The sequence below is a fragment of the Antennarius striatus genome, chromosome 3 (assembly GCF_040054535.1).
Source record: "Antennarius striatus isolate MH-2024 chromosome 3, ASM4005453v1, whole genome shotgun sequence".
Lineage (NCBI taxonomy): Eukaryota > Metazoa > Chordata > Actinopteri > Lophiiformes > Antennariidae > Antennarius > Antennarius striatus.
Window position 1 is genome coordinate 9137222 of NC_090778.1, and position 17447 is coordinate 9154668.

The 17447-nt window shown below is 40.7% G+C and overlaps 1 protein-coding gene across 1 annotated transcript in view; it reads left to right on the forward strand.

Moving 5' to 3' along the window:
- The window catches only part of fras1 (Fraser extracellular matrix complex subunit 1), a 214319-nt gene that overhangs the window by 151748 nt on the left and 45124 nt on the right, over positions 1–17447 (forward strand). Inside the window, exons 29-35 of the mRNA XM_068311677.1 lie at positions 6275–6434; positions 7074–7252; positions 12375–12491; positions 13085–13199; positions 14066–14203; positions 14972–15004; positions 17265–17396. Of these exons, the coding sequence (XP_068167778.1) occupies positions 6275–6434; positions 7074–7252; positions 12375–12491; positions 13085–13199; positions 14066–14203; positions 14972–15004; positions 17265–17396 (874 nt within the window). The remainder of the gene's footprint in view (positions 1–6274; positions 6435–7073; positions 7253–12374; positions 12492–13084; positions 13200–14065; positions 14204–14971; positions 15005–17264; positions 17397–17447) is intronic.

Sequence of the window (17447 nt, forward strand, 5' to 3'; positions counted from 1 at the left end):
AGATAAGTTTAATTCAGTTGTTGGGTCTTTATTCTTGCAACTCGTCTGACTTTTAAGTGGAGCTGTAATGAAAAAACGTGTTTTTAACCATTTTGGATCATATCCTTGTTCATGATGTGTTTCTATTTCACATGTGTAGGTACATTTAAAACCACAAAAAATGTATCTATATTTTACTAAAATCTGATCATCTAGTAAGAATAAACACGAGACGCTCTTACATGAGCTTGAACCAAATCATGTCAACTCATGCTATCGTGATCAGGATGCCATCTGAAGAAAAAAAATATTTTGCTTCTGGATTTACTGCACAAAAACACAACTTTATTATTCACTGATTTGTGGTAGAGGATCATGTTTTATGGATTTGTTTCCCCTCTGGGTTCTCTGCCTGAACTCTGATATCTGGAGTTTCCTGATGGACACATGAAGTCAGAACTTAAGCACGAGGCCAGTGTGCTAACTGGGAATACAGTCGTGAATTGGTTTATGGTGCTGGTGAAACGGGTGTGGTTTGGACCCAAATGCAGTACACAGGCACACAGGAACAGTTGGTAATGACCTTTCTTATCACCAAGAGGACGAGCAGGACGCTCTGCGTTCTGGAGAGCCGGCTGCACGTGCTGTGAGGCCGACGAGGGGTGAGCTGAAGAAAGGTTGGAGACAGGCGGAGGGGTTGTAGCCAGGTGAGCAGTCAGCGAAGACAAATGCACCATTGGGGAGCAGGCAGGAGACGAGGCCAGGCGGAGGGGTCAAAACCAGACGAGCAGGCAGATACCAGAGACGCTGAGGCAGAGCACGAGGTCAGGGACAGAGGGCAGGTGAGTTTACCGGGAGACAGACGAGGATGGCAGGTCAGGGACAGGCAGAGTCGACACCGGGAGATCAGACAGGGAATGAACGCTGGAAAGTCTCGCATGACGCTGAAGAACAATCTGGCAAGGAGTGAAGGTGCTGGAGAGACTATATGCAGGCCTGATTGCAGTGATCTGCAGCAGGTGAGCAGAGTGGGCTGGTGCAGTAGGTGTGGCCGGCAGGTAGAGTGGAGCAGAGGGAGGGAGAGTGGAAAAATACTGCAGCAGTGTGACAGGAGGAGAATGAGAGGCAGGGACTGTGACAGCTGGATAGAAAATCCCAACTAGCTCAGTTAGGTGTGCAACTAATGTTAGGACAAACACTATTAGCTTTTATGAATAAGAAATCACATTGATCACAAAACATTAAAATATACCCCAAAATAGCTGCTTCCTTTCTGTTTCATGTAGACTTAAAGTCTTAAGTTCAGTATAAAAACACAAACAAAATATTCAACGTAGACAATATGCATGGGTTGACTTTAAAAATCAACCTTTTAATGATACAAAGTGTCAAAAATTATACTTTTGTTCAGGAAGCAAAAAAACTTTTCATGGATTTTTTTTATGCTCCCAGTCTTCACAGTTTAGGTTTGGAGGGCAGCTCTGTTTGTCTGGCTGCATGCAGATGGTTTGCTTCAGGCTCATCTCCTATGCTTTTCCCCTCTGTGAATCAATAGCATCCCACACATGCTCTCTGTCCCTCACACACACACACACGCACGCACGCACGCACGCACGCACGCACGCACACACACACACACACACACACACACACACACACACACACACATCCATTTACTGTAAAATGTCCTGATGCTGCATTCTCTCATGCATTAGACAGGGCAGGATGGACAGCATGATGGAAAGCTGAGAAAATGCCCTTGATTTATGTGCTGGGGATTTATCCCGGCGGCCCCAGCGTTCACATTTCATCCAGGTTTCCTAACTCTTGATCCCTGCAGGTAGATCCCTACAGAATAGAGATCAGTAAGGGAATGTAGGGAGAGGAACACCGGCAGTGATACTGTCTTTCACCAGGAAATAGGATGTGGATTTTTCAAACAAGAAGTAGTTTATCCACATGATCATCTACATTCAACAAGGCCTTCTAAATAGCAGCAAGAGAGCATTCCACCACCTCTAGTGCCAGCACCATAATGATGCCCCTTTTCATGTCTTAGTTTTCTTCGACTCCATCCCAGCAGCTGTTTATGGTGAATATAAACCTTTGTTTATTTACCTGAATTTTTGGATACCCATATTCAAACTTCCCATTGCTCAACTTGCCAAAGTAACTTGCCAAAGTGCCAGACTGACCAATGCAGTGGCAACACTACAGGCATCTGTGTCAGGAAAGTATAACTGAAGAGCAGAAGAGTAGGCTGGAAATGCACATATCATGAATGTGTAGGGGAAGCACGGCGGAGAACTGTGCAAAAGGAAGCAGTTAGAAGAAGAAGACAAAAGAAAATTTATCATCAAAGGTGAAAAAAAAAAAATCCCCCAAACTACTTCAAGATTCCTTCAATAAAGTCGTAGTGAACCCTGGCTGCATCTTCAAAGCTTTAAGACTAAACCTTGGGCGATTATTGGCTCTGTCTGGATTTAGATGAACCTGAGCTAATGGATTCTTAGTGTTCAGAACATGGCAGTCTTTGTATTTCCGTGCCCACCATCCACGCTGCTGCAGTGGCAGTCGATGCTAGACCTTGTCGACAACAGCCTTTTTGAAAGTTGGATTACTGCGCTCTAAAGCAGGAGACTAATCAGGCCAGTAATGACCCTCTGATGGATGGACTTTCTTTCTGCTCAGGCTGAGCCCTAAGCTGAGCTGGAACTTGGCTGAAAAGGAGCAGGACCCTTGGCTTTCAATTATCGTCTCGGGGAGAATGTTTCAAGCTTCTGAAAAGCCCCTCGGGTTTTTGCTGCTCCCCAGCAGAAATGGAATTGGCGATGTTATATGATCAGTCCAGCTTCTGATGGCTATTAACGCTGTTTTCACATAGAAGAACGGGGCCGATTGTTTAATGTTCAGCCCTTTACCGCTTGTCATCATTATTGCTACCAATTTAAAAAAAATAATTTAGGGATAGCTTATTTCTATTTTCAGCTTGTTTGACACAGCTAGCACCCCAACTTTCCTTTTGCTATATCCTCTCCTGTTTCTCAACAAGAAATTACTTCTTTTTTTTTTTTACAGATAAGAATTTATTCTTCATTCTGTGAATTCAACTTATTGTTTGACAATAAATATTGTCCCGTTGTCTCCAGTTGAATTATGGAAATGTGAGAAACTCATTATCTCATTATCTTTGGCCCTGCCTGACCATCACAGCTGTCAGCTAACCAATATTTAATGGATGTTGACAACTGTGTCTGCAAAAATATTTAATTCTCTTTTTGTTGGCTGCAACCAAAAGCTTATCAAATCCATCATCAACTGCATATTTGTCATGTCAGACCTTCTGGCGACTTGGGCTAAAAAACAAATAAAAAGGTTAGTGGTTGTTGCTAGGACTTAAATATATGTCGATATGTATTTATTTTCTCCTAGATGTGAGTCAGTCCCTCATTAGGATTCAAATCTGGATCTCAGGCTTCATTCCTACGTCCTGTAAATCATTCCCATGGGTGAAGGAGCATTGAAACGTTAATTATCCTTTCAGTTTCTTGATGAGACTGATTGCGATGACTGACAGTTTATCTGGGGAAACATAATTTTCATTCAGAATAAAAACTCATCAGAGTTTTGTTTTATTCAAGCGACAAAATTACATAGTTGTCAAATGAGGCTGCAGGTACTGGACAGAGTTTAGAAAACTGACAGATTTGTACATCCTAAAAGTTCCTTTAGCCCTTACTTTGTAGAATGTGCTGTTTGTGTCCTTTAGAGACTTTGGTGTTCGTCAGGGGAGGTTGATAATCTTCTGGATGTTGTAGTTCTCTGAGTTAAAAGCCTGTCATGCTGACTTATGTGTTTTCTCTTCCTGGGCTATCCGCTGCATGTCTGCTGTTCTTTGCCTGCTGCTGTGAAATGGTTTGATTTGGATCAGTCGAGCGGCGGGATGAGGAGCCACAGATGGTGTGCTGGTTGTTATCTGCAAACACAGCCTCAAACGCGCACACACTCATTCTCACACACCTGTGCACACTATTATATATTACCACCTACCCCTGTTTATGCTGTTACTCTGATTGTCTGTGATAAATAGTTAACTTTAAGAGGATATTTTAGCATAAAGTAATGCTGCTGCCAGAATCCCTCAGGCGGATATTCAACTTCTCCACCTTTAAACAGACATTTTGTCAATAATGTTACAATACTGATATGTTGTTAAGTTTGCATCATTAATGATGTTGTTAGTGTATATTAGTTGTGGTATCAATGCACTACAAACCTCCTCATTAGCAATGATATGTGACAGTTCATTAAATGTTTCTTACAAATTAATTTGGATTAAAGACACCCCAGTGGTTTATAAGTAAGTTAAGGACCTCTAGTATTTAAGAGGACCTTTTTTACAATATGGTGTGAAAATATAATACTGTGAAACTGAATTTTAATTTTGTGTGTGTGTGTGTGTGTGTGTGTGTGTGTGTGTGTGTGTGTGTGTGTGTGTGTGTGTGTGTGTGTGTGGTATCTGTATTATCCTCAAGCTCAGGTCTACCAGAGGCCTGGGAGTTTGAGGGTGCTTAGCTGTATCTTAGCTGTTCCTAGGACTGTACTCTCCCTGACCGGAGGCCTCACATGTTGTCTCTGGTGTCCATGAGAGCTGCTGTCCCAGTGTGGGGGTCACTGCCCCAAGGGCTACCACTACCATGAGGACCATGCTGGCTTTAATCTTCCATATCTGTTTGAGCTGCTTTGCTTTCATTCTGATGTTGGCGTCATCTGATTTTGCCACATCTATTACCACTACCTTCTTCTGCCCCCTTTTTCACCACTACTGTGTCCAGTTGGTTAGCCAGGATTGTTTGTCAGTGTGGAGGTCCCAAAGAACCTTAGCTCTGTTGTTCTCTCTCTCTCTCTCTCTCTCTCTCTCTCTCTCTCTCTCTCTCTCTCTCTCTCTCTCTCTCTCTCTCTCTCTCTCTCTCTCTCTCTCTCTCTCTCTCTCTCTCTCTCTCTCTATATATATATATATATATATATATATATATATATATATGTGTGTGTGTGTGTGTGTACAGTATATATATATTAATTTTATTTTTTTTAAATTTTGTATACTATTGTGATCCCTGAAGGGAAATTAAGAGATCACACACTAGTATTTTATCAAACGCATGCATATACAGTGGGAGGTAGAGTGGCGGGCAGCTCCTCCCTGGTGTGCCCCAAATGAGCAACTTGTAAATTTGATGGCACCTTGCTCAAGGGCACCTCGGCAGTGCTGGGGAGGTGAGCTAACACCTCCCACTGTCTCTGACCACATGTTTATGAATTCACAACAAGTATGTAATGTTTATTTTTATTTCGGCCGCGGGGTGGCATCGTGAGCAAAAGGTCCGGTCTGAAAATTTCCCAGACAGCAGGTATCTTCCCAGCTGAAATGTTCTGCAGTGATGCTGAGTCACCCACCAGATGTGGGGTTTCTGGTCCTGTCCTGTCTGCTTTGATGGCAGCAAAACAATGAGTTATTCTGTCACTGTCACATCATCACAAAAATAATTCTGACTCTAGTTCTCAGATGGCGGAAGATCTTATGGAGAATATTGTGATGCCGCTCATTGGTGGATCTGACTCGTGTAGGCTTCGCTGTTGCTGATTGGCTGAGCTTTGTGACTCCTGGGATTCACAAACCTGAGGTTACAACAGATGTGGAATAAATTGAGCCACACAAACTGTGACAACGCAAAATGGAGCAGACATCAGGCTGCACCTGAGGAACAAACAGTGCCTGTTTTATTCCTCATTGCATTCCAGTGCCTCTAGATGGGATTTAACATACAGTGTTTCATTTGAATTCATGCTCAATATGCCTAATTTATCATTTTATAAAGTAAATCTATTGTGAATAAATCTTCAATATGCTGCTGTACCTATGTTTTTTATATTTCATCTCAATCCGAGACATCTGTTTGAAATCTCCCCAGAAAAAAAGAAATCCTTATGGCATTTTTGTACTTTGGTTTGATTTAGCAGCGCACCATAATCTCATACTGAAAATCGCACACAGGTGGTGGTTATAAAAGGGAAATTACCCAATTTTTTAGCATTAGAGAATAGCTCTTAAGAGATGACAAGCTGGGTACTTGGCATGAGCCCTGACAGGTGAATTAAATGAAAACTAGCATAGAAAAAAACAATCCAGTAATTACCAGCAGTGCTACAGCTGACAAAGCAAAGGCGCATCCTGAAGATGAAGTTTAGCATCATGAGTAAAAAACATGTATGTCTGTGTGTGTTTCGTTTTCAGGCTGCTGACTCTCCTCACATGCTGTCTGTGCCGATGACCTGGGTGAAGGAAGGAGGAATGGTGCGATTAGATAAGAAATACCTGCAGACGAACTACAAGGGAGTGAGCTCTGATGAAATTGTCTACACCATCCATGCTTCAGAAGGACAACCTAAATATGGTGCAAACTCCTACATTCTCACTCAAAAGTTTTCTTTACAGCGTATTGCTGAGAATGCTCATTAGCCAGTTCAACTAGAGCACATGTGTATGTTCCAGAAACACTTCCATTACAAATAGGGATCAGTCCCAGAAAGTCTCTGAGGTAACTGACTAGGGGGAGTGCAGGGTCTGCATGGCTGGTTCTGTGGATTAAAACAAAACAGGCAGAAAGGCAAGAATGCAGGACAAGTGGAAGGCAAAACAAAACACTCTAAATAGTCTCAGTGAGTGATTCCAATTATGGATAGATGGGAAATAATGATTGTAATGCAGGTGAGGAGGCCAGACTGATGTCCTAGGGGAGGTGAGTGGTATGTCACTGCTATAGAATACATGGCAGGAGATGGATGAGTGGATGGGTCTGCAGTGATGGAGGAGTTAGAGAAGGAATGGGTGAAGCAGGGCAGGACATGTGAAACCACGACTGCTGGGACTCGTACTGATCCTGTCAGCAGCAAAACTACTCTAGTCTACTTCGGTACATTGTGCCCTAACATGAACACACTTCTACCCCTTAATCCAGTCGGATGTGTTGTGGAGTAACTGTTCTGTATGATTCCTATGAGAAGCAGTTCATCATCGTCAGCTCTCCATCCAGGTGAGGTGGTGCTGGTGTCCATGCCAGCCGACGGCCCAGCGGACGGATGGAGCCCTTCGCTGACGGATGACCGGGGCTTCACTCAGACGACCTCCTTCACCCAGCAGGATGTCAATGACGGCACCGTCTGGTACCGACATTTTGGGAGGGGGACAAACAGCGACTCGTTCCAGTTCAAGGTCAGTGGTTTATGAGTTCACCTATGGTAGAGAATGATGTGAAATAAACCAGGAATACACACGACGAGGTTGCTGAGTGCATAGAAATATTGTCAAAAACCTGATAGAAGAGAAGGAATCCTCAGGGGGCTGATGAAAATATCTTTCTGACACAGAGCGAGAGGAGGAGATGGTGACAGAGATGCATGTCGTCGTCCTTGTTGTTTGCTCTCTCGTGCCCTCGTCCTCTCTCTGGAGAACTGTTTGAAGTTTACTCATGTCGCCTTGGTTGTACCACCTCTCTCCTCCAGTCTTCAACTTCTGAAATGTTTTTCTTGTGGCTTAATTTGTTCCTCATCCCTCATCGTTTTCTCATGCATGCCTTGTCATGTTCTACTTGCCACTGCTTTTCATTCTATTAAGTTTCCATATAAACGCAAAATTATCTTTGTGCACATCTGTTAAGATGATCAGTTCTTCCATCGTTGCTCTATCTCTAAAGTTAAGATCTGCTCAGCACTTTGGACTTTTAACAACTACTGTGACTTCTTCTGATTGGCTTTAACTTCATCGACTCCCAAAGCTCTTTCTTCTCTTCCTCTCCCATGTGCCTATGCTTCCTTCCTTTTATTTTAGGCTATTCTTTTTCCTGTTGTTATAATTATGTAACAGCATGTATATAATGTTACTTATACTTTCTGTCATGTGTGTATTTATTGTATTTATTGTATCTCTTGCGAGCAGATGTCACCTGAATTTCCCTTGGGATCATTAAAGTATATATCTATCTATCTATCTATCTAATAGCACAAAATTACCTGGAATTTGGCTCCAAATGTCTTGCAAGTAAAGGTGATTTGTCACACTGCAATTAGAAGCTTTCAAACCAATCTCTGCTTCAGTTAGACTCCATTGAAAAAATAAAAATAGACACGAGCCAGGCTAGGGTCTGTAACAACATCCAATCTTCTCTCGCCCACCGTGCAGCGTCTTGCATTTTAACTCCATCCGTTAAAGCAACTAGATTTCAATTATTGGGTTCTGGAGTCACATTAGGTTGTGGGTCTAATCTTTTTGAAGGACGTGGGTAAGCTATAGCAAAGAAAAGTAAAAACTGTCCCAAACTGATTCACCAGAAATATTTGTGCCATTTATTAGATGGGCTGATTAAATTTAATGCTTTTTTTCAAGATGGCATTATTGTCCTCTCCTGACTTTTGTCAGTGTGAGATTCCTTGTTACAAGTCATGGCTGTAACATTCATTGTCCTTGTGGGACGTGGACCTCGGGGGCTGAATGGAGGTAGACTGAACTGAACTTAAAGCATCATTTTGTCAGGCACCAGCATGTGATTCTACAAACCAAAACTGTTCCAAGAAAATCCATTGATTTGGTGTCAGTACGTCTAAAATGAAGAATTTTCCTTTTCTCTTTCTACAGTCTTTTAAGATTGAAATCTAAATAACCTTAATTCTTATTTATTATTTATAAGTTATTTCTTTGCATTACATCAAAAAATAAATACTGTACTTAATTTTGTATTCATTTGTGGTTTACCTCAACTAAAGTAAAATCTTATCTAAATAATTTTACCTGCAATTTTTAAAAAAAAATCTACTTTTCTGTTAGTGGTGGACCAACAGTGACTTTCAGACAATCCTCCAAATACTTCTGAGACATCTGTTTGTTTAGTCAGCAACTACATACTCTGCTTTCATCGGGTGCTTGTCTCTAACTGTGTTTGTCAGCTGTGTTCACATTGTGTACTTTTGGTTTAACAGACTTGTTTGCTGAAAAGAGCTGCACAGTGCTGCTGAAAATCGACCTATTGTCGACATGTTGACTAAATTGTAGAATAAATGTTTTGAATTTTGAGGGGAATGAAATAATCAAGTTTATAAAATAAGCAAAGTGAAATGAGTGTTAGCCTAGCAGAAGCCAGTGGAACCAATTGAAATATATAAAACATATTCATGATAATCATAACGGTAATCAATGAAACTTAAATCACTGAATAAAGGTTCATTGGGGGGGGGGGAGTTTCCTAGTTAAGTGTAACTCGAAAAGTATGTATTAGATGAAATGTAGTTTTATCAAAGTGTAATTTAAGAGAGTTGTAAATCTTCTACAGTATAATCTTTTCTCTTGTGAAGTTTTGAGGAAAAATTATTTTGTATTTCAAATGATATCTAATTTAGATTAAAGTGAATCAACAAACTAATCGATAAATTACTGATGACACATCACCCACAATTTACCCCCCCCCCCCAGTCAGAGGTGACTGTACTTTCCCAAATTCTACTGATGTGATAGAAGCAACTGTCCCATTTTTTATGTAAATCATAAGACAAAACAAGTTAAGGCTAGATTATTGTGGAACGTTTGAGTTTCAGAAGTAGAGCAGCCACTGCACAGCTTTATTGTTGGAAAATGAGAAATGTAATTAAAGAAGTGTGGGTGGAAAAGAGCGGAATTTTAATGTCTCTTTTCAGAGGAGATTAAACTAATCCACCAGCTTTTCTATTACTTATGAGTGATTCAACTCATTTTCTTTTGTTTTAATTGAATCTTAATTTTGCATTGAAGTCATGAGCTGCATTGTAAGTAAAAAAACAAAAAACAAAAAAAAAACAGAGGTCTGCAGCAACAGAGGAGGCTGTGCTCATCCAAGGCAGAAAGGACCTGCATTTAATGTTTGTGTAACAATGATGCATGTGTGTGGATATTGACCTGACTAGTATAGCCTCTGAGGATTATGGCTATTTCAGGAGCAAAATGAGCATTGTTAAAGGTATTGATAGCAGAAAATGTCTCTGTGGGAAGAAGCATGTGGCCTGTGCCTGGAGAATACTGTTCATTCCTGTTTCCTTCAGGAAACAAGTAATTCCTCCTGTACACATGATCATGTCCATTCATTCTCCTGAGATATCAATTCATTGTGATGTTTCTTGACTGGAAAGGCAAGAAAATGTTACTTTCAGGTTAACCAAGATTTCAGGTGCCTTTACAAACAAAAATGTTAAACATAGCTTGTAACAACTCAACCTTGAACGTATCGTTGTTAACACACACAAGGGGTTCTTTAGAGGGATGAAAGCAAACTCTTAAATAAGAAAGTGTAAGAAATACTGTAATACTAAACAAACACCACCTGCATTAAGCGCTCTTGGCGCAGTGTATTTGTGAACATAGGAACAAAAAAACAAACTTAATAAAACAACACTCCCCTTTTCCCAGAACAAATTTATAATCCCCCAAAGTCAATTGTTTAAAACCAGTTTACGTATCCACCGCTGCTAGCACCGACATCTACACGAGTGATGATTGTATCACTGGACTGTTCAATCAGTGGGGGGAAATGAATAACCAAAAAAACTGGGAATCCTGAAAACCCCCTGTCCTGGCCGGGAACCCAAAAGTCACTATAAAAAAAAAAAGGTTCGGTCTCACCGGAGAGGGAGAGACGCCCACTACCTGTTAGCATTCAAACATCCACTGCGCTGACTGCTCCGACTTGACCGTTTCATCCGTCTCACGCTGTAAGGAATAACTTTAGTTTCAGAATCCAGTTAGTCTCCCATCAGCACAGGTTTCCCTCCTCATCTCACCTGGGAGTCACGGTAATATTGTCTCTGGTTCACGCCTCCCTGTCAGGTGCGTCTATTTCCCTGGCCATTAGTCCATCATTGCTAATTACAATGGAATCTTTATCAATTTACGTGACCTATATACCAAGAATACGCGTATTACATCATACATTTCTTGCACATTTTACCCTCATTTGATATGTATTCCCATAAAATGTAATTGTTCTACACATGTAATACTTCATTAATTGTCATTGTCTACCGCTTTATGTACTGTGGCGGGTCGCGGGGAGCTGGAGCCTATTCCAGCTGACTGAGGGCGTGAGGCACACCAGTGCACCGCGGCATAGCTTACATAGTTTTTTGTAAAATTTTGACATTCATTATCAAATATTCCCCATTGATACCTGCGTGCGACCAGGAGACATTCATATGGGTCATTCTTGACAAATGGCATGACTTTAATTGATTGGCTCATTTGGATGACCTGTCAGCTCATTCTAGCCTTTCTTCTGTTTACTCTAAATAAACACACACACACACCACTATCTGTGTGGCAGGTGAACGCTTCCAGGCAGGAAATGTTCAAATTAATGACCCGATTCGTCTTGAGAACACCTCCTTCACAAAAAAACAAGTTCACTCTGGAAAGAAGTACAGCTTTACTGACAATTATCAAACGGAACCAAGACTAGTGTGAAGTACAATGAGGCGACTGAATATCAGATGTATCATTAAATTTAATTCAAATAATATTTATTCAAGTGGTACAAATAATACTGTTAAATCATTGTTTAATAGTTTAAGCTGTTACTACTATACCACACCGTGTTATTTTTCCGTTTAAAACCTCTATTTTCACAGCAGTGTGAAACACTGACTGAAAATGACTACAGGTTATTTGGCTATGAGGTCTAACAAATCATTTAAATCAGACGCTTCTGTGTATGAAAAGCAAAGGAAATGATCATTTTCAGTCTATGTCATAGGAAGATCAGAACATCGGCATGAGGTGTTCAGTCTGATCCAATTCATAAACGCTCCTCCTGTGTCCTTCATGCACTTCTCTTTGTGAGGGAACATTTGAGAAAGTAATTAATTATGCGCATTAATGTGTATATAAACGATGGTCAGCTGAACAACAAGATCATTACCTTGAGCTTCACTTTCATCTTCTCAATTTATATTCTTACGGCACAGATAGTGATTTATGGAATGAACCTTCAGCACACTCCAATGCAAAGCTCACATTCTGTTGTCACAGCTTTTGATTGTAGCTTTTTCTCATCTGATATGTTGTATCGTATCGCTGGTTAATCTCGAGAGCCTGTCCCCGGCTATGTCACTCCGACAAACACCAGCCAGTTTGCAGAGGAACAGAGATCTATTCACATAATGTGCTGCATGTTGAGATTGTATACCTCAAGGTAAGAGACATTTAGAGCAGGCAGGGGATGAGATCAGGGAGAAGTGGTGTGAATAGGAGTTCAGTGTGTATTTATCGAGAGGATAAGAGGATATCTAGAAAAAGACTGGATATCTTTACTTGTCTGCAGGTTTCCACAGAGGTGGCTCCACTCATGCAGGGCAATGCCCAGACCTTTACCATAGGGGTTCTACCCCAGATCCCAGGATTCCCTCAGCTGGCTCCAGATTGTGACCTACAGATCACGGTAGGAGATGAAATATGGCAAACGTAGCCAACTTCTGTGTCATACTTTTTAAAAAACTATTAAGAACATAAAAGCTAAAGTAAAAAATATTTTTTCTGATCAAAAGTCACAGCGAACATTCAGAATCCACACACATCTAATATACTGTACATCCCTATGGGCTGGCTGCTCCTGCCCCCCCAAAATCAGACTTAAGTTAGCTTCCTGCATTTCCGACTCCCCTGCTTTCCATGTTATCAGAATGTTGCACCTAATTTTATTTGTGAGGATAAGAAAATTGTCATTTTGTCACCTGTAAAGTAATGTAGTGGGAACCGTTGAAACTTGAAACTAGTGCTGTAGTGAGGAGTGAGAAGAAACGTCTGTGGGATTTGTTTTCTATTTGTCAGTGCAGTCCATCAGTTTTAATCAACATGAAGCATCTCAGTCGGCCGATAAGTTGTTGTTCGATCTTTGTTCTCACCTCTGTGTGTGTGTGTGCGCGCGCTTGCATGCGTGTGTGTGTGTGTGTGTGTGTGTGTGTGTGTGTGTGTGTGTGTGTGTGTGTGTGTGTGTGTGTGTGTGTGTGCATGTATGTGTGTGTGTATTTGCAGGCTCTAGAGGACAGGGTGACAGAGATAACGCCTTTGTCTCTGTCTTTCATCGATGCTGAGACCCCCAATGAGAAACTAATCTACAATATCACCAAAGCTCTACCACCAGGACAAGGTGTCACACACACACGCACGCACGCACGCACGCACACACACACACACACACACACACACACACACACACACACACACACACACACACAATCATATAATTATAATGTACTGTACCTCATTTTACTTGTACTTTTTGAACATTTTCCCGGTGTCGAAGCAGAAAATGCGTTGATAAAGAAAAAAACATTGTGCATCTTCATGATTTTCTCTGGATGAATGAAAATAAGTGCTGAATAGAAGATGTTTTTGAAATTCAGAACCTAATGCAGTACACTTTTTTAGTTTTTCTCAACTAAAAACTAAAACTGATCTTTTTTATAAGGTAGATATGTGCCATCACCATCCTTCAAGGTTATCAAATCTGAAACGATGAATTTGCATGGAAACCAATTTGAACAGAGCCAGTGAGAGGGAGGAACATGTTCACATAGAACAGAAGCATTCACCATGAATATTTTATTTCTCTTATAAGATTTATTCTGCCTTAAGTAAATATTTTTTCATATCTGCAGATGCTGACTAGACATAACCTAAAATTTAAATGTAAATAAAGCAAAGGCTTTTATTTCTATATTTCAATGTGTATTTTCTCATTTATTATTCATATTCACAGATACAGGTTTGATTGCTTGTGTTTTCATATGTAAAGTAAATAAAGAGTCTTCATTGTCATGAAAACTAGTTCATTCCTCTCTTTCCTTCTGCTTTTGTCACTAATATGTTGGTTGTTTCAAAAAAAGAAAAGACATGATGATCTCCTTCGTATTTGTTTCCGTTACCTAGAAAACAGATTATTTGTAACCTGAAAACTACCGGCTGAGAAACAATCCTGAACACCAGATAATCGTGCTCCCTGCTTGTCTTCAGGTGCCATTGAGCATCGGGACAGACCGAACACTCCGGTAACCTATTTTACTCAGGCCGACGTTAATGGTGGGAAGATCATCTACAGACCACCTCAGGCCCCTTCACACCTACAAGAGCTGTACCAGTACTCCTTTATCGGTGAGATACAAATATGCATACAGTATGTTAATGCCATTTCAGCGATGATGTGATCAATACACACTTAACGTCAGACCCTGAACCATACTATAAAGATTTGACACAACTTTACAGTATGTTGGATAATATTGACAATAATTTTTTTGTTTTGTACCACATGGTTCCTTTTCTTTGAGATATACACTTAATGGTCAGAAGTATTGGGACACCCATTCCTTACACCTACATGAATATTTTGGAGTTGATTTTTTACTTTCACTTGATGATGATTTGGAACATAAAAAAATCCATTGATCAATATGCTTTACACATTTTTTAAAGGTGGCTTTGAAATTGTAAAACATACATTTTTATGCCCTGGTTTGCAAATCCACAACAATAAACTGATGAATAAATTAAGGTGATGAGTTGTTGAACAGCAAGGGTGGATTTCACTGTTTGATTTAACTGTTGAAAAAATTGTGTAGGGTGGTGAGATGCTTTCAAAGAAAACCCCAGCTGTCTCTAAAATACATGCATTCCAAAAGATAACCCATAATCCAAGATCAAAAATGACTTGAATTTCTCTTAATCTGGGTTTGTGGCGTTCCAACAGAAAGCTGTGCAGCAGTAAATTATCGTCATTGCCTCCTGGGTTTAATGTATTATGGCATCATCCGCTCAATTTTTATGTTGGCTGCAGCATGCCGTCGAGTATGCCTGAACCCACTGTTTTTCACTTTTATCACCTCACAGCTATAAAAGTTTTCTTTTTCTTAATCCTGACAGGTCTGCCAGAGTCACTGAGCATCTATTTCACAGGTAAATGCTTCACCTTTCTCAGTATAGAGAGGATGAGCAGAAGGAGGTGGAGGATTATTTCCTTTCTGCCCTTCATTCTCTCCTCTTTAGTGCTTCCAAACATCCAGTACATGTTTCTTCCTCCTCCTGTCTTCTATTCATGCTAAATCCTCTCTGTCTTATTTCCCATCCTCACCTCCTCCTCCATGCTCAGCATTCTCCTCCTGGCTACTCCCTTGAATCCTTTATGTTTCTCTACTTGCCATCATTTCTCCTGTTCCACTCGTGGTCTTTATTCAGTGCCTCCTCCTTTCCTCCTCCCTGACCTCTACTTTTATTGTGTTTTCATCTTCTTTCTCAGACATTTTTGACTTAATGCTTTCAACTCTTCTTGCTCCTCTTCTTTGACCTCTATTCCTCCTTTTTTCTTTCTCTGCACTCCTTACATGTGTTTTCATCAAAGACTCATTTGCCGCCCTCCGTTGATCTTTTTCTTACAGTCCTCCCCATAGATCATCCTCGGTCCTGTTATTTTTTTTCTTTTCTCCTTTCACACCTGCAGTCATTTTCTGGTCTGGTTGTTTGATCTTTGACCTGATCAGATCAAGTCTCCTATGTTTTATTGCATGTCGGGTAAAATGGCTCTGCACTTTAGTTTTATCCCCAGCAGGAAAATGTGTGTTTGTGGACCAAATTGCTTTTCACCTTAGTCTCACACACACACACACACACACACACACACACACACACACACACACACACACACACACACACACACACACACACACACACACACACACACACACACACACACACACACTACAACCTCATGGTACATAGTGTGTGTAGATATAGTCTATACAGTAAATACTAAAAAAGTAAGTTTGAGTCTCCTAGAGAGGCTATTTATTATGCATTTTTATTTTATTATGTAAAATAATTTTGAGAAGACTTTTCACACATACACACACACATACACACACGTGTGGCTGTACAGGCCCTAAAACATGCACACAAGGGGCCTGTAAGCAGGCAGATAAATAATGAGAGTTAGAGCAGCAGGCGGCTACTTTTTGTTGCACCCCAATGATCAGCTTGTTTGGGGACGGTGCCTTGCTCAAGGGCACCTCAGCAGTGCTAGGGGGTGAACTGGTACCTCTCCACTACCAGTTCACACTCCAAACCTTTTGGTCCACACATGTCTTGTACTGGCTACCCTCCTGTTCCCAGCCTAAGACCCAGGGGGCTGAACTACTGTTGCCCCGACTGAGTGAGTGGCGGCAGAAATGGTGTGGTCATTTCAAGTGACTTTACACAAACAATGTGACTAACACAAACAAACAAACAGTCACAGTGCGTTCATAGTGATATGTCTCCATATGCAGGTCAGCTCTTCTGACAAAACAATGTCTGGTCTGCCTAATAAATTATACAGCTATTGCAAATTGAGTACAATTTGCATGCATGACATCAATATAATTTACATGTAATAGAGCAGTGGCCTAACCTGTACCTGTATATACTAACATCCACATTAGCATAAAGCTAATTCAGTATGTTAACAGACATCCAGCATGAAGGTAGCATCCCCAATGAAAGAGATATTTTGATATTTCTTCTTGTAATGTTTCTTAGCATCAAATACTCACCCTTTGCATGTTGAAAAGTAAATTGTATGAAGTGTTTCCTTTGCAGAGAACAACAGAGTGATTTGATCTGCTTGGGTTCATGTTTGTTAAAGATTTTTTAGTAACAAGACTCTAGGGCATAAAGCCAAGATCAAAAACACGTGTATAAACAAAAAGTAAACTAGCACACTGCTAGTCTGAGTCCAATATGTTCCCGTCACCAAAGACGTGCCAATAAAGTCGATGGTGTAACAAGCTTCCTCCTGATATGTCTGTGCTAAAATTGATTGTTACCTGATTGGGGGAGACTTTTAATCACAGCCTCTGTGATCCTTTTCTCTTTCCCTTTCTCATTATTAATAATCTTCACAAAAGAGTCGACTCGAACAAGCTGATTAGATTTTTTTATACCAATTTCAATTAATATCAGATGTGCATATGCTTTAAAAAACTCTTTTGTTCATCTAATTAATCTTACTTTTTGAGCACTTTCATCATTCTCAGTGTCATTTTCTCTTATCCTTGTGTGTGTGTGTGTGTGTGTGTGTGTGTGTGTGTGTGTGTGTGTGTGTGTGTGTGTGTGTGTGTGTGTGTGTGTGTGTGTGTGTGTGTGTGTGTGTGTGTGTGTGTGTGTGTGTGTGTGTGTGTCTCAGTGTCAGATGGAGAATACACAACTCCTGAGCTGGACTTTGCGATTCTGCTGCTGTCAAACCATCAGCAGCCGCCGGTGTTTCAGGTTCTCGACCCGCTGCTGGAGGTCAGCATGGGAGGACGGGCTGCCTTAGGTAAAAAAAAAACAACAACAAACCCACGCAAACACAAATATAGTCAGCACT